Source organism: Hyposmocoma kahamanoa, unplaced genomic scaffold (assembly GCF_003589595.1).
Source record: "Hyposmocoma kahamanoa isolate Upper Pololo Valley unplaced genomic scaffold, ASM358959v1 202, whole genome shotgun sequence".
Taxonomy (NCBI): domain Eukaryota; kingdom Metazoa; phylum Arthropoda; class Insecta; order Lepidoptera; family Cosmopterigidae; genus Hyposmocoma; species Hyposmocoma kahamanoa.
Window position 1 is genome coordinate 8,642,796 of NW_020653726.1, and position 24,305 is coordinate 8,667,100.

Sequence of the window (24,305 nt, forward strand, 5' to 3'; positions counted from 1 at the left end):
CCTATTGCAATAAAACGGCAATTTCATACTTTAACCCCTAATATGTACGAGGTGATCATAATTTTATTAAACAATATATTCCGATAATATGACGTACAGTCAACTGCACAGATCGGAGATAATCAAAAGATTTTTTTTATAGTAACAAAGAATACTTAGAATTTATAAATTCTGTTGTACCTTCATTTGAAATTACAAAGACGAAACATTAAATTCCATAAGTGCACATCTACTTACAGGTTGAATACAATATACACATAATTACTCAAGATAATTACTGTATTCTGGCAAATAACCGTATTGTATTCTATTCTATGACACGTACACAAAGAAAAAGAAGTCTTGTTAAATAGTAAATTCCGCGAATTTCAGTATAATTATTTTAACGGCATTGTTTTTACTACAATTTAAATGCCAAAAGCAGTAAAAGGAACTACATAACTACGTAAGCTTTGCAGAAACTTTCTTAACTTACTAGTGGCTGAAAGGGACGGAATGCTTGGCATCGCCTTATTACGCAACCGGGTAACGCATACATTATCTGTTTGTTCAAACGCGACGCTGACGTAGTAATATGAAGCCTGTTCCTCTACCATGATTTTACATATACCTAATGGTATATTGTTTACAGTGTTGACAGAAAGTAAAGTATTTCATAACTTTGTACGATAAATTGTGTTATCAGCATATATACAGACAATAATAGATCGCAAATATAAAGTTATGGTAAATTTAATTTTAAGCAAGATCGCATTACGGTCATGTGTTAGTATTATATATCATGGATGAATATTTGAAGAGGACTGCTAATCGCGGTAGTATCTATTGATACAGCAGATAATAATAATATAACATAATAATAAACGCGCACACACTCATAGCATCACACTAGGGGAACCTTGTATCGCAGGTGTCATGGACACACACATAGGCAACCACAAATTACACCCAAACTCACGAGAGATATAAATGTAGGCATACAAATATTTCTCCCGGCACGGGAATCGAACCCGAGACCTCAGCGTGGCAGTCCGGCAAGGTAACCGCTCGGCCACGGAGGCAGTTAGATGCCGCGACATATGGTATGACAGATGTCGCGATAAGTACCAAATCGCTATTTTTCTAAACTACTTTGTAAATAATTGACGAACTACAATTTATCAAAGCCACTCTAATTTCTAGTGATAACAAACAAATCAACTAGATAGTGTTTATTGCACAGTTTTCATGGATATTGCCGGTTATTCTTTTATTTTGTTCTTTTATTTTGTTTAAAATTAGCGTCATCTACCCGTATTAGCAAGCGTTAATTTATAAATTAGTTCGTAACATACAATACCTTGTACGTTGAACGAACTGACGAACACACACGCATATTTTTTGCAGCAGTAGAGCTCGTTATGCTTGTAGGTTCGTCCAGGGAAAAACTGCCACCTTACCTATTTCTGCCGCCAAGCAGTAATGTGAGCAATTACTGCGTTCCGGGAAGGGTAAGGGTGCTGGTGAAATTACAGTCACATGGGACTTTTCAACTTATGTCTCTGGGTGACGGGCGCAGTGGCATTGCCTCTCAGATTTTCGCGATTTAAAGCTCTGAGCGGCACTGCAATTGCTGTGGACAGGCGTGTCGCTTACCACCAGGCGCACAACTCGTTCGCCCGTCATTTGGTATCATAAAAAAAATCTTTTTTTGCATTGGAGGTTAAAATTTATCGGTGACTATTTGATTGTAAGCAGTATTAATGGCATATCTTTAGTAGCTATTATGAGCAGTTGATACAACATCTCATTTCGTACATGAACCCAATTCGTTATTAAGTCATAAATCAGCAATTTTAGTTGTACACACAATCATTGTAAGCAACTGAAACGCGGCTGTAACCGGCTGTAAAAAGTATGAAACTTTATTTATTGCAAACAATGCTCCTGCAGCCATTACATAAGTAATTAATAAGTACAAACATACCCTGTCGGGATGTTGCGTATAATTAGTACTCTTTAATAATTAACGGAAACAAGCACAGGCTCAATTAATACGTATTTGTATTTTACCAAAATAATAAATAGTCGACACACTACGAATGAACAATAGAAGACAGCCTTGCAAGAATTTTAACAAGCGAAGACCCCGTGCCTCTGTTTATTCGGCATGGGCAACAAGCGTGTTTTTTTTGTAAATTCGTATACATTAAATAATATTTGATATCAAAACTTTATGGTAAAGTCACCGAACTCTTAAATGATAGTTAAATTAGTTAAGTTTTTATTTAGCCAAAAAGTCTTTGTGGTTTTGCCTCTAACTTCAAACAAAAAGAAGAACTGTTTTTCTATGTTATATTGTCTAAGGTCTTCTAAAAATAATATTTTAGCTCTCATTTTAAGAAGTTTAGATTCATAATTCGTGAAAATGCCCAGAACTGGTGAATTGTAAAAGTGTCATATTTCATCATGATAAAGTCAAAATACACGTCTTTACAAAACCGTCAAGAACTAGTGTTACCTCATCCACCGTATTTGTCCGACATAACCCCTTCCGATTTTCACATGTTTCGGTCGTTCCGATATTCTTTGAATGGACAGTACTTTAGTAACGAAGAGACCATCAAATGACTTGATTTTACAAGCAAAGACAGGAATTTTTACAAAAGATGCCAAAATATTGTAGACCAATATTGTACAGTGTATTTTTTGCTGGGACAGTAACCCGAAATCATAGAAGATACAGGAAAACTGTCTTAAGTATTTTTTTGTGAAAATAATTTTGACAGTAAATTTTTTGTCAAGTGTAAGTTGTCCATAAAAATTAACAAAATTGAATAATTTTTTTTAGTGCTGATCTACCCAGTTTCATGTAAAAATTATTTCATTGTATAAAAAGAAAGTAATCGTGACCACAGATCACATAAGATCGTGACAACAGAATTTTATCAAATTTAATAAAATGTCTCTTCATACAAAATTAATCAAATTGATGGTTCTTTGTAGAGCTGACCGACTCAGATTCATGTAAGTAACATTTCATTGTATGGGAAGAAAAAATCGGGATAACAAAAGTTGGTCAAATTTAATAAAAAGTTATTATTCATTTAGCATGACAAAACTTTTCATTAAATTTCACCAACTTCTGTTATCTGCCGTATTTCCTATAGTTTCGGATTTCCCCATACCGTCCCAGTTTAAAAAAAGGCACTCTATAAATGACATTTATTTTTTAAATGCTTTGATACCGCACGGATTTTTTGGCCAATCCAAATACTTAACATTAAGGAACCTGCTACTGCAAAAACAAACCTATTTGCATCAACAACCACTAGCAATTTATGGAACGCAAGAAATCTCCAATAATAAATATATGCAGTCGAAGTCCCCAACGTTATAGCATAAGACTACTAAATACCACTTACTACAGTTTACATTTAGGCAGCCACATCGAGCGGGATTGAAACGAGTCCTCATAAATACGATGACTCCGGATACAGTGCGAACACGTAGATTATTAACGTTCTAGATGAGCCGTAAACGCTCGCTCTCTGTTACGTAATGTCTGCCGGATTGTAATAACCAGCATGCATAATTTAATAGTTCAGGAGTTTTTTCAGCTAATTTGACTAAAAATCGAACGATGATGAAAGTTAACATTGGGAGTTAAGCCGTGGTAGTCTAATGGTTCGACCTACCGACTCTCAAGCTGAGGCCGTGGGTTCGAATTCGAGCTCGCACCTCTAAGTTTCTCTCCATTTACTTGCAAAATTTTATTTGATCTTTCTTAAGAGTTTTTCAGTGAAGGAAATCATCATCATGAAACCTGTACGTTGAAGAAGGTTCACAACCGTCAGACAAACGTATACAGTCCCTAATCCGCATTAGGCTAGTGTGACGGATTATATGACCTAAACTCTCGCCTGTGAGGTGACCTGTGCCCAGCAGTGAGACGTATAAATGGGTTGAGGATGATGATGAACATTGGGAGTTGGAGAGATGATGAACAATGTTTACTTTCATTTCATTTCAATACTTCATTTAAATGAATTTGTATTTATTATTACCTATTTATTTTTCTATGGTAATTTAAATGTGTTTCGTAATGAACAAATTTAATACAACGTTATTCCTAATGTTAAAAGTTATAATATTCGTCAAATTAAATTATACCGACAAAACACTCCGTTTAGAATAGTTTCACGCTAATTGACGAGAATGACGTAATGACAGGCGACTGCGACACAATTCCTCACGCAACTTAGTTTAAATGGCTGCACGTACGGAAATATATTCCGTCACAAGAACGCGCCGTCGTCGTCGACGCTAATTAAATAAAGGAACCGTTAAATTCCTCATTATGGCAATAAGGTCGCACGCGCTTGCAAAAAACCTCATTAGACTTTCGCGCCATCAACGCAGTGAGTGTCTATAAAGAGCCATTAATTCTCTGTAATGTCCCTTCTAGTAATTGTATTAGCGTCATGTGGCCTGACGTTAATTTGTGAAACTGCACGGAAACCCAACGCTTAGGTGGCGGGACAGAGAGTAGCGCACCCGATTAATTCAAGAACTGGAAGCCTCGGTGAATTAATGGCACAGACGGCTGCGTTGTGTGCCTATTGATTGAACCCCCGACTTCTACTGACGTATTGTTGTGACCACTTTGTCCAATACAAATAGAATTTTGTCGTTGCCCCTCGCTTTTCTAACCAAAAAGATCTCTATCTGTTCCTAGTCGTAATAAACGTATTTCCGTTCCATTTGTTTTCCTTTCATTTTCGTGCCGTTTCTTTATTTACAGGTAAGACTGATAAGTTAATCAGCAATTCTTGAATTGTTATGTCTCAATAGATGTGTTTATGTTGTAAAAATAAACTTAACGAACCCTGCGTACGGGTACTGAAAGATATTATCATAAAATTTATATTTGGGTTTTATAATATTTTTCCCTATGTCCCTAATACGGATCGGACCTTTTGCCTTTTCAATCCCTTGAGAGAGACACGCCGAATATTATTTTTCTCTTCCCCGATGTTCGACTGAAAATTTGGAATGTATTATTGGACTTTCGTTGTTATCGGGATTAGAAAAATATGAACTCTGTGTCGGTAGTATTTTGTTGTGTAACTTTTATTGCGTGTTTAATAAGACTCTGAAAGAAATACATTCAAAGAAAGCTTATTTATTCTCTTTACCTGCTCTTTTTTGACTGCTCAGGAACAAGAATACAGGTAATAAGAATTTTCGGATGTATTTGAAGTATGTGTTTTTTTGGTTCATTATACAGGAATATTTGCAAAATACTAAATACCTCGGTTAACGACAAATTTTGCACCAAATCTTTTAATAAGTTATCATAATTTGCTTTCGTATAAAAAAAAACATTTAAACAGATTCTTTAAACGGTAATAACTCTGTTATTATTATAAGTGATGACAGCACGCAAGAGGTGTTGTTAAAAAACTTAACGCCACATACAGGTCTAATAAATGTCAGATAGTGCATAAAAACTTAAAAGTTTATTTTCGGTAATGATATCATATTTATTTCATTATTTATCGTACAAAAAAAACGAAAACACATTTAGTAACAAAGAAAACACAAACAAAAGGTACCACTTATTTAAAACAGAAATTTCTTCCTGCAGACATAAATACAGGAGACAATAATTACAATAACGGGTTTATGTGCACAACAAAACAAAAATTATGAATAAAAAAAAGAAAAACAATACCAAAAACATTAAATTATTAAAACTATATAAATACTTAGATAATATTTCGTACTATAATACCTATGAAATGGATGACACATAACAGTGCTCCTTAAATCGCATTTTCAAAATCGCAAATGATTCACTGTCATGAACAGTAATGGGAAGTGCATTCCAAAGTCTGACCGCATGAACAGTGAAGGAGTGAGAATAAAAACCGGAATCGAAGGATGGAAAAGATAACCGAGACCTAACGAGAGATCGACAAGGCTTATCCTGGGACCTGAGAAAGCTGAAACGCTCTTCCGTTGTGCAGAATGTTCCGTTGTGTTCTATAACATATGCAAATTCCTGCGGAGACGAATGGGAAGCCACTTGAGTTGACTGCGATATTGTGAGATTCGGTCATATATACCAAGATCATGAAACAAAAGTTATTATTTATGATGTTAGTAATTTATATACATAGTATATAGTCCTGCAAGGTTACGTTAGTATTTTACAATATTATAATGTTTAGCTCTGTATAGCTGAAATATCGTAATTGATTTTGATGAATGGGTTATCATTGGACTCGTCTTGTTCCTCGAAAGATCATAGGAGGTGTTACATGTCAAACAATCTTTTTTTTTTTACTTGTAACTTTCTTTCTGTTTTCATTTCAATTCCTCATATTACACTAATACCGCATCATCTTCAAACAAAGATAAATAATATTACAAATTGAGTATTGATGTACTAACACGTGGATGTGCTAAATACATTAGTATGAGTGGCACGCGTCTTATTAAATCGACAAAATTGGGTGTCATGTCATGAAGTCTCGAGGAAAAACTCGTAAAAGATCGGATCTCGGTACCGTATGTTACTGACGGCGTTCAATATAATTGACCTATATACTAAAGATACGCAATAAATATATTATTGAAAATGAGTAGCTATTTTTACAAAGCACGAGATTAAATATATGAAAAGAATATTCACTGTCGTTTCCCTAATCCCTATTTAATCAAAAGCAATAAAATTCGTTATTTATAAATCCTCAGTACGGCTTGAATCTGCCAGACAAAACGTAGCAGGGATCTAACTAAATCCAAATTACTTTTTCAAATTACTTTTTATATGTTTCGTTATATTGCGAACAAATTGAGTAATCTAATAACTTCTAACTCAGGACTACATGTTGGCGTGTATGAAAAAATATTGTTTCTAAATAAAATGTATTACAAAAACAATTTTACGACTGCCGTCTGTATAAAATTTATTTCCAAATTCTAAAATATTTTAGCCTTAATTGTTTGATATTATGAGTCATTTCAACCATCTCATTTCATTTCATTGCGTTTCGTTACATTTAATTACATGTTGTTTCAATTCGTTACATTTACTTTCATTTTGTTTCATTACATTTCCTTACGTTTCGGTGCATTTCAATACGTTTCATTTCATTTCATTACATTTCATTGAAAATCGTAACTTTCATGAGAGAAACCAAATCAGCCCGACTTTCACAGGAGAAACCAAATCAGCCCGACTTCGCAGGGTTGGTCACGTCGTGCGGTGTAGAGGTATCTGGGGCAACCGATTGGCATAAGACCGATTGGACGTCTTAGATATCGCTGGATCGGCCAAGTCCACAAAAACTATGTCGAGTATGAGTGTGAGTGTGTACCCGATTGACAACAAGAGGCACAGAAGAGAGAAGAGTAGCACATCTTAGCGCCGGCGGGCAAGATCCACTTCGAATCGCTGAGCCAACAAAGTACGTAAGTAAGAAAATCATAGTTTTTTGTTACCCCCGTGTGCGTTGCTATGTAAGTACCCGATATACGTGTAAGTAATAAGAGTATAAAAGAGACGAGAAATAGCACAATCGCACAATCGATTAGTCCAACAGCCTGACAAATTGTAATACACGCATGCTCGCATTCAAACCGCTGCAAGTCGACCCGGGAATGCTTCCTAAATCGAATTGTTCTATCCATTTGAGTACCTTAATCGAGTAACGTACTATATAGTAAACCTGTCCATTTTACAACTACGTGTCTTGATCATCCGTATTTTTTACTCGCGCACCTTTAAATTGTTTGTTTTTTTTATGAAAACGATGTTTTAATGTAGATGAATTACATCCTCAGCAGGCTGTCCTCAATCAGTTTTATGTCTACAATTTGATAATTGATGATAATTTGACAGATACGTTAACAACGCCATGAGCATTGGTAGCTCAGTGGAAGAAAGGTTGCTTCTCAATTGAGGGGTTGACAGTTCGAGTTTCTATAGCGGTTTGCACCTACGACTTTAAATCTAAGTTACGTACATTTATTTCTTAATGTTTAGAATTTCTCTCATTAATGTGGAAGGAAAACGTGCGAAGTCCCCAATTTACATTGGCTTGTTGTGTTACACTAAACTAAACCCTCTCTTTAGAGGAGTCCCGTGCCCAACAGTGAGACGTATAATACGTATAATAATAAATTGATGAATAGGTATCGGGCACTACTTTCAAGTACATAGTTCAATATTGAACCAATAAATAGCACCTCAAAATATTTCACGAGTGTATAAGAAGCTTTAGATATTGTAATGAAAAAAGAGCCATAAACGGCACTTATTTCATAATTGCCACTGAATAAACACTATCTGGCCTTCTTCTTATAACCCAACTACTAAGGAGCAAGCGAGACAAGAAACATTTCTCAGTTACACTTTGTAACGCCGCCGCGACTTTAGATTCACCAATACAGACGAACTAGACGTGTTTTGTTACATATAGAAAATGTTGCAGTAGCTTTTGTAACAATTAAACATTATTACAGAAAACAAACCTGACCGTTAGTTAATATTAATATTAGAATTGTAGAGCGCTGTTTTCGGCACACGACCAATATATTAGCGAAAAAATGATTTTTTTTTTAAGATACCAAGTGACGGGATCAACTAGTCGTGCACCTGTTGGTAAGCGACACCCCTTTCCATAATAGTGGCTGTGCCGCTCAGAGTTTTAAATCGCAAAGATGCTCACATTACTGCTTAACGACAGAAATAGGCTAGGTGGCATAATTCCCTGGACAAACTTTCACAAGGAGCTCTGCTGCTACTCTCACATAGGTATGAGTGACAGAGACGCTGCTCTACAAATCCGAAATCAGCCGATCGTCTTTTCCTAAAGCTCGAAGTATAACACGTTCTGGTACTGTAACTCGTTGTTTTATGACATCATAAAAAATGCTAATTTACCTAATAGGCACTTTCCTTAACTTACAAATTCATACATATGTACTTTTAACATTGTAGTGTAAACGTATATTATTGGGAACAGCGTTATATAAAAGATTCGGAGTGAGTTTCCACGTACATATAATACGTGGTAACTTTAGGCGTGACATATGTCATTAGTTTGAGATTATAGTTGTACGTATTTGTCTTCGCGGCAATTAGTTTTCACTCCGCCGTCTTGAGACTCGGGGGAGGGGGGACAGGGGATCTTCAAAACGATTATGGTTTTCAAAGTCATAGACATAAACTCCACACCAAATTTCGACACTGACGAAGTGGTAGTTAAGATTGGATTACCAGGGAATATATTAGGCGCGGACTGGACGTTATGATTGGCTAATCAATGAATAAATTATCGTAAAGTCTGACAGTAAAATACAAAACAATGATAACTTTTTAATTCCACATATAATTACAGATAGATAGAGATAGCTTCATGAATGTAATGTAGCACTGTTTCTGTGAAAAACTCAGAAAATTTAAAAATGTCAATTAAAAAATTCAACCGTTTTGCCCACCTCTTCGAAGAACTAAATTCGATACGAAGTCACCTATATTATACACAATTTGCAACTTATATAATACAAATCCTCAATCTTTGCACGTACAGACGGTGCCTTCAGATATCTGACCCCTAACCGACCTTTTGGTTCTAAGAGCCTTCTTACGCATTCAACAGAACTTTAAGTTTTAATCCAAGATCAAATTGGCTTAAAAAAAAAAGGTTTACTTTGATAAACACCTTTTTCACACAGATCTAGTTAAAATCAAATTAACGGTTTGGGGGTCAGCTTTCTCAGTCTGTACATGAAAATTATTTGCCTTTGTTTTTGAAAATTTTTAAAATATAATAAGCGTTTTATTGTATAGATGTAGGTAGCCATTTGTTTATAATAATAATACTATATATTTAACCGACTTCAAAAAGAAGGAGGTTCTCGGTCCGTCTGTATGTTTTTTTTGTATGTATGTTACGCGATACCTCCGCCATTTGTGAACCAATTTTGACGATTCTATTTTTTGTTGGAAAGAAGGTACCTCAGATACGGTTCCATTTAAATTTCAAGAAAATATTCTACCTGTAAGGATGGCAAACTAAGGGATAAATGACTTTTGAGGTCGGTTTTTTTAACCGGAGGTTAGGTTATTAAGTAACAAGTAATTAGCTGGGCTGTGATTATTATTTATAAATATGTGTATATTTGTATTTATTTACTCTTTTTCTATCTATTGATTAGTAAATCTTCATACACCGCCGTCTTTTTCCTGTGACTTATATAATTACTTTTATCCAAAGGTTGTCTGGTAAAAATCGCTTAAAGCGATAAGACCGCCCATTGTATTGCCGCTAATTTTTAATTTAATTGTATTGGTATTTGTTTCCTTTTCGGTGTTACAATAAAGAATTTTAATATTTTATTGTAATTAGCATTAAATTTAAAAGCACAAATCAATGCCCAATAGCTGTTGGTAAACCAAATTAAAAAATTGCTGGTTTTTGTTGGCGGGTACAGTTTCTACACGAACTAATTTTTAGTTTAATGAATTATTATTAAGCATTTTAATAATAAATAAATAAATAAAATAGAAATGTCACTAATGACATCCTCAATCGCAAAACACACAAGTCATAAACAACCAAAACTATAAGATATGAGCAGGACACAAGTTTGTTATCTACGATGAAAAACCGTTTGCGATTAATGACCTTTAGACTGCTGGTCACCTTCCTGCATGGCCCAGCAAAAACAACATGTCTAGGTCCCGGACATACTACAGAACACTAAATACAGTAGAAATGGTTCGTTAGCATCCGATACGTGCTAACTATAGGTCTCGAAAAATCTACTTGAGCTCAGTCCGCCATTTTCGCTTTGTATGGTATAGTTGTGTCATTCTTTTGTGCTGTAAAATCCTAGAAAAATACTGTTACATACTGTGCTGTTTTGGAGTGCAATAATCTCAGTACAGAGTACTAAAAAAACCGACCTCAAACGTACGTGGAATTACGTCTATTTGCTAAGTTTTATTGAAATTTCCCCTATTTCGTCACTATACAGGACTTGACACTGGAGATAATAATAATCGGTTCTCACCACACAAAGTATATTGAGAGTAAAACAAATCACAAAGAAAATATAAGAGAAATAACAAAATCAACCATTCAAATAATTGCTCCTAAATTAAAGTTACGCGCTATTTATAAAAATGAAGCTTCATGCGTGAACAGTCACCCTTAAATATGGATGATTTTCTTCCAAATGAAATGGGATCACTATGGAAGTACCCCCTTTCCAACAAAAAAAGAATCATGAAAATCGGTTCACAAATACCGGAGTTATCGCGTAACATACATACAAAAAACCTCCTTTTTTGAAGTCGGTTAAAAATAATAGCCACACCAAAAATATTACCCGTGGTGGTATTCCATATTATCTAAAAGTCTTATTTTGGTTAATTTTCTGTTTATCGAAATATTTTTTGTTACAAGAAACGGAAGTAAAGCTTACGGAAGTAAGCTGCAATATAGACGCTTTTTTTTAAGAACTAAATTAATAACTCCAATTCGTCGTCGTTCAGCAACTAACCTCTAGATGGCAGCACATTGATTCAAATTTCAATGTAATATCAAAACGTCGTAACTTACAATAATAGGTATTGATGGTATTGAACTTTCAACGATATGCCAACAGGGTAAAATTTAAATTATATCAACAATAAAAAGTTATATAAAACTTTTTAAATTTGAAACTACGACCAATCGATATCAAAATTTTGTAGTGTTTCAAATTAAGAATGTGTGAGTTTTGACGACATCGGTTCTGATAGTAATCGAGGGTTAAGGTACTTCCATTGTTTTTTTTCTTCCGTGGGACATACAGATGATTCCAATCTGGACGATTTTTGCGGTACAATTCAAACGACTTGGTATCGTAGTTTACGTTCCCTTACACATGCACGCTGAAAGATATAGATAGCTGCTACAAGTGACGCGAATTAAGTGGTCTCAACAATATAATGCATGTCATCAATATGCTAAAAACGTGATGTTAAAGCACAAAACACCTCAAGATTTATATTGAAATATGTATTGGTTATTTGAATAAATAGAATGTACTTATTTGATTTGCTTACTGACTACTATGTTATATAAAATATAAATAAATACTTACAAATTGTAATGGACATCGGCCATGTTAGGTCGATGTTTAAGGGCCTTCTCGAAGGCGACCTCGGCCTCCGCAGTCCGACCCTGTGCGGTTAGCACGCTGCCCAGATTGCCGTACGCTGTGAACAAGCATAATGATTAGTAACATGGTAGCAAAATAAATTGTATTTTAAAAACTTTAGAACCTTGTCACTGAAAACCGTACTATTCACTATTACACTTTAATAAATTGATTAATGGAGTCTGTCCACGGACAAACGAATCAAATACTTAGTCGCTATTCATTCAGCCTCCAGTAAATATCTGTTTGATCTATCGCCTCTCATGCAGAGGACGTGGATTCGAATCCGGGCTCGCACCTCAGAGTTTTCGAAATTTATGTACGAAATTTAATTCGAAATTTACCATGAGCTTTTCTGTGAAGGAACCTGCACGTCGAAAAAGCACCAACACGCATTAAACCAGCGTGGCGAAATATGGCCTAAACCTTTGCCTGAGAGGAGACCCGTGCCCAGCAGTGAGACGTACAAAAGTGGTGATGATGATGATGATAATGAAATATTCACCATAAGGTACCTTTGACTGTGGATGAAATTGGTTCAAGAGACAGTACCTGTTCAATTGTGGGATGACTTATAAATGTGGAATCTCATACTACCGTAATAGCTTTTAAAGCAGCCAAATACAGAAATGAAAAATATAAAGAATTCAAATATATATTTACTAGTAATCATGTGACTATACTAAACTATATTCATAGATACACTATCAAATTTACTAATTTATAACGAAGTAACTTTATGACTGTAATTAAATTTTTTACATTTGCGTGCTATTTAGTGTACACGAACGGACAATTTGTTTCACTGGAAATATTAATATAAGGAAAAAAGAAAATATGAAGAAGAAAATTGACTCTTGAAGACATTTTGTGAGCGTTGCTTCCAATACATTTTTTTAAATTCTTTGGTTAAAATGTAGATGGGCGAGAGAGCACAAGATCGTAGTGTAATATTTTTTAGGTTCTGGACCATTACGGGATTCGGAAATCACTTAAGAGAACATTAAAAATTGACGTTATTGGGGACAGACAACACACACATACAGTCAAGAGCACATCAAGCTTGACACTTTGTACTTTGGACCGTTCTTATCGTAAGTGATATAGAGTTGGATTTAAGTCATAAGTAAAAAGCTTGGCGTGCTCTTGAGCCTGTACATTATATTTATCTTAACTGAACGACGCACAGTGGGTCGGGTCTGCGATATTGCGGACATTGGACTTTTTTTCACGATACCTCTCTAAAAAAATGCCAATCGAGAGATCCTATTGTCCTAATTAAATATTGTCATATCACATAATGGCACAAACTACGGAACACCTACAACAGATTGAAATGTAAAGGGACGTCAAATATGCTTGAAAAAATTCGATATCTTGCAATAACATTGCCTATTCAACACGGTCTTTTGTTTTTTGTAATAATAATGAGTATTTGTATGTAATTATTAATACAAAGAATACGAACATTTAGAAAAACATCCTTCGATCCGACCGGATTCGAACCGACGTCTCCCAGGAAACCGTACCAGACGCTATGCCAACTAAGTCACGGAACGAAATTCACGAATTCTTCTATGTGCTTGTTGTCGGTTCTTTGTATTTGATTTTCAACGACTTTTTAGTCGTAGCGCCATCTATGAGAAATCTATGAAAGTATTTCGTAAAAAGTCGTTGAAAACCAAATACAAAGATCCGACAACAAGTACATAGAAGAATTCGTGAGGTCCGCTGGTTCGTTCCGCGGCTTAGTTGGCGTCTGTCACGGTTTGCTAGGAGAAGTCGGTTCGAATCCGGTCGGATAGAAGGAATTTTTTCTAAGTGTAACTCCACAAACTAGTGGAGTACTTTAACAAAAAAATAGTTGAATATTAATTCAATAAAAATTTAATTGAATATTTGTATGTTTTTTTTTAATTGTCAGGCGGGGAATATAATTTAATTTGAGTCAAGTATTTTGAGCTCTAGGAATAACAGATAAGATCTTAGAAGATTTTTAAATTACACTAAGCTCGCCTTTGTTTATCACTTTTACATGTTCTAACAATAATTACGCTAAATTCAATATTTACGATGTATTTGCTGAAAACGTGCAAATTGTGCTAACGTTTCTCTTCCCCCAAAAGATGCGGTAAGAAGAATAGTCGTCGTATTTCTTATAAAAGTTATGTAAAACGTGTAAAGAACTCGTGTTCTCAAAATTTCATAACTGTCAAATTTTTCGCCTTTTGGATTTGAATCGTAGCAACATCGCCTTAAAATCTTTTAAACTAATTTGTTTACCAATTTTATTAGTCGACTGCGAGATTATAGCAGTAAACTTCGTTGTTTTACAAAGTAACGGAACGAACAAGTCGTGCGCCTGGTGTTAGACGAGACGCCTGTCCGTAGCAGTTGCAGTGCAACTCAGAGCTTTAACTCAGAAAGATCTAAGGGGCATTACCACTGCGCTCGCATCCTGAGACATTAGTTAACAAGTCCGATGTGCCTGTAATTTCACCAGCACATTCTGCTTGGCGGCAGAAATAGATAAGGTGGCAGTACTTCTCTGAACGAACTCTTTCACAAGAAGCTGTACTGCTACTACCCTGTAGATTATGAGTTAAATCTTCAAGTCCCTCTTCCACCGGTGATCATTTTATCTGACCCAACTTAACTTTCCTCCAAACCTGTTTGCAATCTGTCTTATACCCGTCCATGAGCGTATTGTATGACAAAATATAAACTTTGTAACCATCTAATAGTAGTCTTGTCTTCGCTATTTCAATTCTACTCGCCATATTGTTATAAAACCTTGATATATACGGTCATGTATACTCAGCTTTACCTAGGCAAGTCATAAAACTTGCTTCTCTCTTACCATAAAAACTGTAGCCATCATAATAAACAACTTGAGTTTTACAACCAAAGCAAAATTTCTGTTTTCAGCGCAAAATTTTTTTTATTGAAAAAGCTTCATGGTTTTATGTAGCAACTTACGTTAATATGTACGACTCATATCAATTTCAAGCGCCATTTTCGTAACTTTGTATTTTTAGATATCTATTTCAATTCGTACCAGCAAAATTGATGTACCTACATTGTCGTATAACAGCGAAACAACGCTACTCACTTCGTATAGTCGATCTACCTTTTATACATTTATGTACGATGGCGATAAAAACTACTGCAGTTCCCATATTGAAGATTTGCAATTTTATTAATGAAGCGTTCATAGATGCATCTCTAATTGTTTTGTGCTCATTCCTTGATGAGTTTGTTGTGTCATAGAATTAATCACCAGCTCAAATTTGCAGTCGGCGGCAATAAAAACTTTAATTTTGATGCAAGCAAATGTTTACTAATGCTTTACAGGTGACATGATAATTCTTAATATTATGTCACCTGTACAAACACAGAAATTTCGCAAATCCGCTGTGGCTTGAAGAAGGATTGAAAGCTCACATTTAAGCCGAGACCCATCTAAATTACCCGCAAAACAAATGTTGAGATTTGTATATAACAATAATAAAGACTACAAGAAAAGGTTCTATAACAGATGTCTTCCGCGGAGTTAATTTAGTCGTGGGTTAGGTTACACAATAAGGGTCAATATAAGGTTAAATATTATGTCTTAGATTTAAATAAGAATTTAAGATATTACGTATAATTAAATTGAATTAAATTTAAGTCAAAAGACACCAGTTTTCCTTTTCATCGAGGCAAAAGAAGTTGTAAGGTAGACAAAAAGTATTTTCTTTTAATTTTTGTTTTATTTATTTATTTATTGCAACGCTACATAAAAGAAAATGAGGCTAATATAAATAAAAACAGAAATAACACAAAAAACAGCGTAACAATATTTAAACAAGTTACATAATACTATACTGACATGTGTGCAGCTGTGGCATATGTGTGCAAAAGGAACCCATTCAGATAAAGTCACAACCAAGACTAGGCTGTGATGCTGCCGCTGGTTTTCAATGGGGTAGGGCCCAAGTCAGCGGTAGACGTATGCGTCCCGAAGTGAAAATAAATTAAATTACGTAAAAATGTCTTATGTGTATATAGTGTTATTGCAGTGTTTACTGTTATACCTTATTTACTTTAAAATATATACCTACCTATATTAATCAATTATGATATAAATGTTAACATATACATACAGTAATGTACTACATCGGTAGCAGTCTAACAAAATGGAATACGCTACAACAGCGTATGATTACGTACATTTTTCAATTACAGCTTGTATGGGGCGAATATAAAGCCTTTTATTATTGCGATGACCTGCCGCGCGACAGAACGCTGCAATACCCATTGATGGCCTCACTCGAAATGTTATTAATTCTCTCGTAAAGTTTGACAACTTGCGATATAGCGAACACATATTTCTTTTTTTCATATACTCGCTATATGGGCACTAAAATTTGATTCGTTAACGATTTAGTTTTTTGTATTTTCAGTTACAAGAAGACGCTCTTTTTTAACCGGAGGCGGCTCTCAATTCGATTGATTTTTTTTTGTGTGTGCATGTTACGCGATTACTCCGACTTTTGGGAACGAATTTCGATGATTCTTTTTTGTTGGAAAGAGGATAGATACTTCAGCAGTGATCCCATTCAAATTTGAAGGAAATATTCCACCTCTAAAAGTGTTAAATTAGGGAATGAATCCGGTTTGTTGGGTTTAACCCACTTTCCGTCAAGCGATTTCAATAAAACTTGGCAAATAGATGTAATTCCACAAACTCTTGAGATCGATTTATTTCAATAAAAAGTTATAATTATTTAATTTATAAAACATATAAAAGGAAAGCTGCGACATTATCAGCCTATCGCAATCTACGACTAGACATAGGTCTTTCCTAAGGTGTGCCGTTTCGCCAGGTTTACAACAGCCTTTCGCAGATCGTCACTCCATCTGGCCAGACAGTATCCTACACTACATTTGTAGACAAGTTCTAGCATATTCAGAGTATGTCGCGTATCAGATGCCGTAGTACTCGCTTCGTACAAAATATCTCTGTTTAGTTCTCAAGTAGGTTGATGCCATGCAATTTTAAGAAATAGGCTCATCTCTTGAACCTTTTAAATCATTAAACTCATGCCGCCTAATGTAAAGTATTTAATGTCATCAGTTACTTATACACGAGTACGTAGACAAGACAGTAAATCGTCTGCCAGTAATACGTAAAGTACCGTTGTCAAGAAAGCTACCGAAGACAAAGCTATAAACCACCGCAATAAACCCAACGAAATGGAACTGAGATTAAAAAAATTAATAAAACTTCTTTGAGAACCCTAATAAATCACAAAACGTAAAACTGGAACATTAATTACATTGAGTGAAAAGTTTAGACGAATAAGGTATAATAAAATATTTTAGCGCCAATAACTTTTTACGTATTCAAAGAAGGCTCACACGTGCACGTGTCCTAAAAATAATGTTACTTCACAGCTTTCATAACACGAAATTTGAAATAAAGTTAGACTTAATCTCAACTGCTAGACATTTGTTTAAATACAATGCAGCTATATGATGTGTAATTTAGCACAAGATTTAAGATTTTTTTTTTATGATACCAAGTGGTAAACGACACGCGTGTCCTTAACACTTGCAGTGCCACTCAGAACTTTAAATCGCAAAGATCTGAGGGGCCCTACCACTGCACTCGTCACCCTGAGATATACAAGTCCCATATGTCTGTAAATTCGCCAGCACACTTACCTTACAAAACCAGAACGGGCTTAACTTAGCGGCAGATATAGGTGAGGTACTAGTACGTCTCTGGACGACCTCTTTCATAAGGAGAAAGGTCCACACAAGCAAAATAGGGCGAGCTCCGTCGAAAGAGTAACCGAGAATCAACAAAAGGCTCGGACATGTCAACCTCAGCTTGGGCTACTTGGTGCTTGAAGGCTACAGGCGAAACTCCTGACTAAGTCTGTCTTGTTGACAGCAACTTCCGCCAATGAATAAGTATAGCGTTTTAAACGGTGATTCAATGAAACCGTCTTACCTTTTCTCTATATAAGTAGTTGATTATTTTTTATTTGTTGCCATATAAACAACATTATAATCCATAATTGCAATTTTATGATAAAAAAGCGACCTCAAAAGTTTTTGGAATTACCTACTATTATTTTTAGCCAAGTTTTATTAAAATCGATTAGCGGAATGTGGGTGATATTCAATAAACCGAATTCATTCCCTAATTTGCACCCCTTGGAGGTGAAATATTTTCTTCGGACTAATCGAGTAACACACACACACACAAATGTAGTTGAATTGAGAACATCCACCTTTTTTGAAGTCGGTTTAAACTTCGCTCTTACTCACAAAATCCTTCTTTGGCTCTTGTAAACTAATATAATCATTGTATCTTCCAATGAAATAACTTACGCAAACGAAATACAATAACGAATTAAACTCTTTACTCAAAAAGATTTATTTAGGACGCAAAGAAATAAAGATAAAAACGTCGAAAAGACGAACAGTTTGCCAGATAAGTTTTTCGCTATATATTCGAGTATTTACCTGAAAACAGGTACAATAGGCAAGTTACGATTGCGACTAGGCGAGAAAAAAATAAAACAGAAAATCCGTTCCATTTCCCTTCTGGTCCGTCGATGTTTTTATCATTGAAATACTTTGCTTAAAACTTCACTACAGCGTAAATCAATGTCAAAAGTATAATAAATACTTTCACTTTTCTTTAATATACTTACTGGATTACTAACATACTGAGATAGTGATATTTTTGCCCAGACTATTTTGATGTTTCACGATTTTTATATTTTGGTGATATTTTATTTATAAAAAGAATTGCAGAAAGACGATGGTATAATTTCAATTGATTACGGTATTGGACAATTGAAATTCGCAAAAAATATAATAGAATGCATTCAACAATGAAACTCAAATTCAATTTTTTTTATTACATTGGTATATAAATATTCGAGTTCTTAAGTTTTCTCGATTGTTTAAGAAATGAAACCATTTTTCCGGATTTAAATCGTGTATATTTGTTTTTTCAAACAACCCAACGTTTCGGGCCCTTTACAGGTCCCATGGTCACGGTTCACCATATTGACCAAATAGTTTCATTTCCTATTGGTATATAAATTTAAAATTAAATTAGTAGTGGCGCGTCTGCAGCGCCACAGACGCGCCACTGCAGAGCTTCAAGCGTCTAATTTAAAGGCGTCCTTAACTTTCCGTATTTCATAGGTACCTTTTATCCTCTTCCTGGAGCTTATTTATAATTACAAATTACTCGTAATGTAATGGCAAATCGGAAAATTAGATGTATACGTGTTTACTTATTTACAATACAATTTGAAATGCCACTTTTCCGAAATGCAATATTTAGACTGCCATGTGAAATTCCTCGTTTTATTTTATTTTGTGACGTGAGATAGTAGGAGATCGAAACCACCGAGTGCGTTCAAGCTAACCAGCCAATCTCCGGTTGCCTGTCGAATCTGATGTAATCAGACATGGGTACATTTGGTTTGTTGGTCGATTTTGCTAAGCCTTTATTTGTAGTAAATTGGATAGTTATATACACCTAGTAACAATTATGTGACATAGTTACTTCAACGTGGTTTATGACAATTGGATTATACTGAGTATAATTAGGTATAAAAACCGAAAAAAACTGAATCTATACTTATAGATATTTTGAAGAAAAAATCAGTGCTAGGTAATTTCAAGCTAACGTAATTTTAACCTAAAGTAATTTTAGGCTGTTTGTCTGTGAGTTTGTGCGCGTCAATCTTTTCAATTACTTAACTAATTTGAAAGTTAAAAAGAAACAAAATTACAACATTTAGTTATTATTTCATTTAAACGAATTGATAAATTAAAAAGTTATGTCAATTTTAAAGTGGCACGTGCACAAGTGGGAACAGTCTGGATGTACTTGAAAATAGTGTGCTACAAAATCATCAGTAATGGCGCATTTACACGAATTTCATTGCGCTCACCCCGCGTGGCTAACGCGCGGTCGTCGCGCAGCGACCGCGTGAATCTAACTGACATGGCAAAGTACGCTCTATTCGTTTAGGTTTTACGTTTTAAGTTAAATAATGAGCGACCTGGGCGCGCGGGCGTGTCTGGCTTGAATTTGGTCTACGCGGCGGCGACCGCGCGGTTGTATTATTCAGAGGAATTTAAATATTGTTGCCTAATAAATAGAATTCAGATTCGCCATTAATGTACATGAAAGCGTGGTAACTAGGCGATCGCCGCGCGGCGGCCGCGCGAAAATTACGCGTCGTGTGACTGGGCGCTATAAATCTACATAAAAGTCTGCGACGCGGTATGCCTGACTTTTATCTACATATACGCCACGGTAACGGTCTTTGATAAATATAAATTGAAAATAATATTACTTCAAGTGTACTTATTTAATGTAATAAAATAACAAATTAGGGACAAACTTAGTTTTTCGCTCGGACTTAAGTAATCTGTGGCTCGGATATCTCTGCGTGGTCATGTCGTGTCGTGTATTAACAACTTATGAAATCTGGACACACGAATCCCCGATAGCAGTACGTCCTATACTGTATATGTATAAGAAAACATGACTATGAGAAATATGTACGCAATAACCAATTTTCTTTAGTAGGACCAAATTATATGGTAGTAGGATATGTAAATAATACATATTCCCGCGTATGACATCGAAAGCATTGGCAGTGTATTTTAACAATGACCCCTATAGAATATACAATTCTTGTAAAATCGAATTTACTTTGTGTATTTATTTAATGATACTTGATTACTTATAGGATATAATCATTTATTTCATACTAGCTGGTGCCCGTGTCTTCGTCTGCGTAGGATAAGTAGTTAGAGTAACGCACTGTACTATACTAAATAATTTTCAGTTTTATTGGTTCTCCACACTAATTTTTCATTCCCTATTTCACCCTCTTTAAGATTTGTTTTTGTGACGAAATGTAGCTTACGTCCAGAAGCTGAAGGAGAACTTAGGTCCCATCTAGCTCTATACTTAAATTCATTATAATGTGGTAACGTAACAGACAAAGATACTTTCACATTTTTAATATTAAGTTTGGATTACATTCACATTTGGATCACAATATTACAATTTAAAATACAATATCAAGAAATAACATATATAAACAATAATAATGAACATAAAATAAACAATACAACTAAAAAAAATATAGACACAAAATCTTGTCGAAACACAATACGTCAAATAGATTAAAATTGCAAAATCTTCAAAATAAATGTACATACATATAGACATTATTTTATAAACCTTGGACACACTTTCATTCCTAACTAAACACTCCCCGAAAAAGGTAAAGCAATAATTTTTCTTTTTATTCATCAAACAAGATTATTTTTAATCAGCAAGAAACACGATATTGTAGCAAACAACTTCATTCACTCGAAAATTTGCTGTCCCGTCGATTGGTCTCTAATTGTACCAACGGACGCCTCCAATATTTATTGTCAAGTTATTCCATTTAACAAGATCTCCGTGTCGTTACAATATCACACATTGAATGAAATATGGGGAAAGGACTAAATTTGTGACAATTATTTTGTTATCTATAAACATGTTTTATTGTGATTCAATGTTCACCCTCATGCAAGTACATTTCGGTACGTCATTCAAATGTGTTTTTTTGAAGTTTGTCATTGTTTATAAAGTATTTTAGATGTAGATATATCGGTGTACATACACACATCAAAAAAAGTTTGCGATCAATAGCATAAGCTCCTATAATTCTTTAAATTTAACTTTATCAAGAAAAAATCTATGTTGTATGCTTTCTTTAAATAGGAATACCCTGTTTGAAATTAAAATATAAAAATATTTTTTATTATTTATTTAAAAAAATTGAGCCATTAATCATAATGTAATAGTGATAGAAATTTCATAGAAAGAAAAAGACTGTTTAATTAAACTTAAACAACAATTTATTATTAAAAGGTGTGAATTCAATATAAAATAACTCCTCCCCTGGCTCGAATACATGCGAAGATCCTCCTGGGCATGCTGAGGATCAAGTTATCCAGCATTTCCTGGGGTAACCTATCCCATTCTTCAATAGCGGCTTCCCTGAGCTCTGGAACTGTCTGGGGACGTGGCTCACGGTTCCATACTGCTCGTTTAAGAGCATCCCACGCGTGCTCTATTGGGTTTAAGTCGGGCGAGCCGGCAGGCCAGTCTAATCGTGTGATATCGTATTCTTGAAGAGCAGCATTGACTCGTTGAGCTCGATGTGCGGGCGCATTATCATCGACCAGTACAAATTGGTGCCCATGGTTTACTCGGAATGGTCTGACGATATCATCAATAGCAACTGCTTCGTACATGTCTGCTGTCATGAAGCCCCGATACGGGATCAAAGGCGTTCTAGCTCCAACCATAATGCCACCCCAAAAGGACACCGATTTTCCGCCTTGCTGAACTGTTCCAGTGGCAGTTCTTTATCTTTCACGATCGCCTGGTCTTCTCCAGACACGGACACGTCGGTTATCTGGATGAGTGCTGATTCGGGATTCGTCAACGAAGAGACAGTTTTGCCAAATGTTTTCGTCCTCACCTTCTTCATTTTGCCGAAGTCTAGCCTACTGCAATCTTCGTTGTTGACGTTGCCGGGAATTGAGCGGAGCTCGCCAAGACCTCCGTGTTCGTAATCCAGCCTGGTGCAAGCAATTGCGAACGGTCTGCGTGCTAACTTCAAGCCCAGAGGCGGCCCTGACTTCTGCTTTTATTTTAGTGGCGTTGATTGTTGGATCACGGGCTGCCAGCAATCTAATATAGCGCTTTTGGGCAGCTGTCAAAACAGTTGGGCGACCGCTGCGGGGTCGGTCAGCTAAATTCCCCATTCCGTGATACCTCTGCAACGTAGCCACGACACAGGATTGGGATATAGCAAGTCTGCGTGCTATTACTCTCGTGGTGTATCCTTCTTCCCTCAAAGTTACTATTCTAGCTCGTAAAACCTCTGATAATCCTCTTGGCATTTTTTCAATCACAACTTTCCGCGAAAAATATCTTGAATCGCTTATAATTGACTAAATCAGATTTCTGAATGAGCGTAAGCTAGGAGTGAAAGCCTTTTTATATGAAAAAACAATAGAACGGGGTCAATGTTTTATGTTCTAATTTATTTTTAAATAAAGAATCTAAAAAGAAGAAAAAATCATAATATAATCTACAGTAACAAAAAAGATTTCAGTTTTTCGAAGTGATCGCAAACTTTTTTTGATGTGTGTACAATACACATTGTTAAGAATTAGATTTTTTTAATAATCTAATGTTTTTATACGAAATGTGTAAAAAAATAATTACCAAAAAATTAAAAATTATTTGTTATAATTATTAATACACAGATCGAACTCTCAGAAAAAACACTCAGAAAAAATTCCTTCGATCCGGTCGGATTCGAACCGACGTCTTCTTGCATACCGTGCCAGACGCTATACCAACTAAGCCACGGAACGAACCAACGGACCTCACGAATTTTTCTATGTGCTTGCGTCGTGTCTTTGTACTTGGTCTTTCAACGACTTTTTAGTCGTAGCGCCATCTATGAGAAATCTTTAACAGATTTATCACCCAGTTAGTACCTTTACAGCTACCAGTCCTGGCGATTAGATTAGTTGGTACAGCGTCTGGCACGGTATGCAAGAACACGTCGTCGGTTCGAATCCGACCGGATCGAAGGAATTTTTTCTGAGTGTTTTTTCTGAGTGTTCGATCTTTGTATTAATAATTATAACAAACTAGTGGAGTAATTTCACAAAAAATAATTGAATATCAATTCAATAAAAATTTAATTAAAAATTATTTCTTTTATTTGCATAAATTATTAATTTCTGAAGTGTAAAACTAACTGATTTTACATATGTTGCTGAGTATTTTAACTGTTGGCGAACATTATTTTTGTCTATATGCTCTTGTGTTTACTTACAAAAAGAACATTTCCTCAGTTGGATAAATTGATCGAAAAACTACGTGAATACGTAAGTATTACGTAAGTACTCACGTAGTAGTATATACGTAAGTATTCACGTAGTTTACGTAATTAGTGTATTACGTAGTTAGTGTACGTAAGTATTATTTG

The 24,305-nt window shown here is 35.2% G+C and overlaps 1 protein-coding gene and 1 long non-coding RNA gene across 2 annotated transcripts in view; one reads left to right on the forward strand and one right to left on the reverse strand.

The window, feature by feature from the left end:
• The window catches only part of LOC113226979 (transmembrane and TPR repeat-containing protein CG4341), a 167,227-nt gene that overhangs the window by 36,265 nt on the left and 106,657 nt on the right, over positions 1-24,305 (reverse strand). Inside the window, exon 5 of the mRNA XM_026459827.1 lies at positions 12,148-12,262. Coding sequence (XP_026315612.1) covers positions 12,148-12,262 — 115 coding nt within the window. The remainder of the gene's footprint in view (positions 1-12,147; positions 12,263-24,305) is intronic.
• The window catches only part of LOC113226980, an 86,344-nt gene that overhangs the window by 14,538 nt on the left and 47,501 nt on the right, over positions 1-24,305 (forward strand). The window lies entirely within an intron of this gene.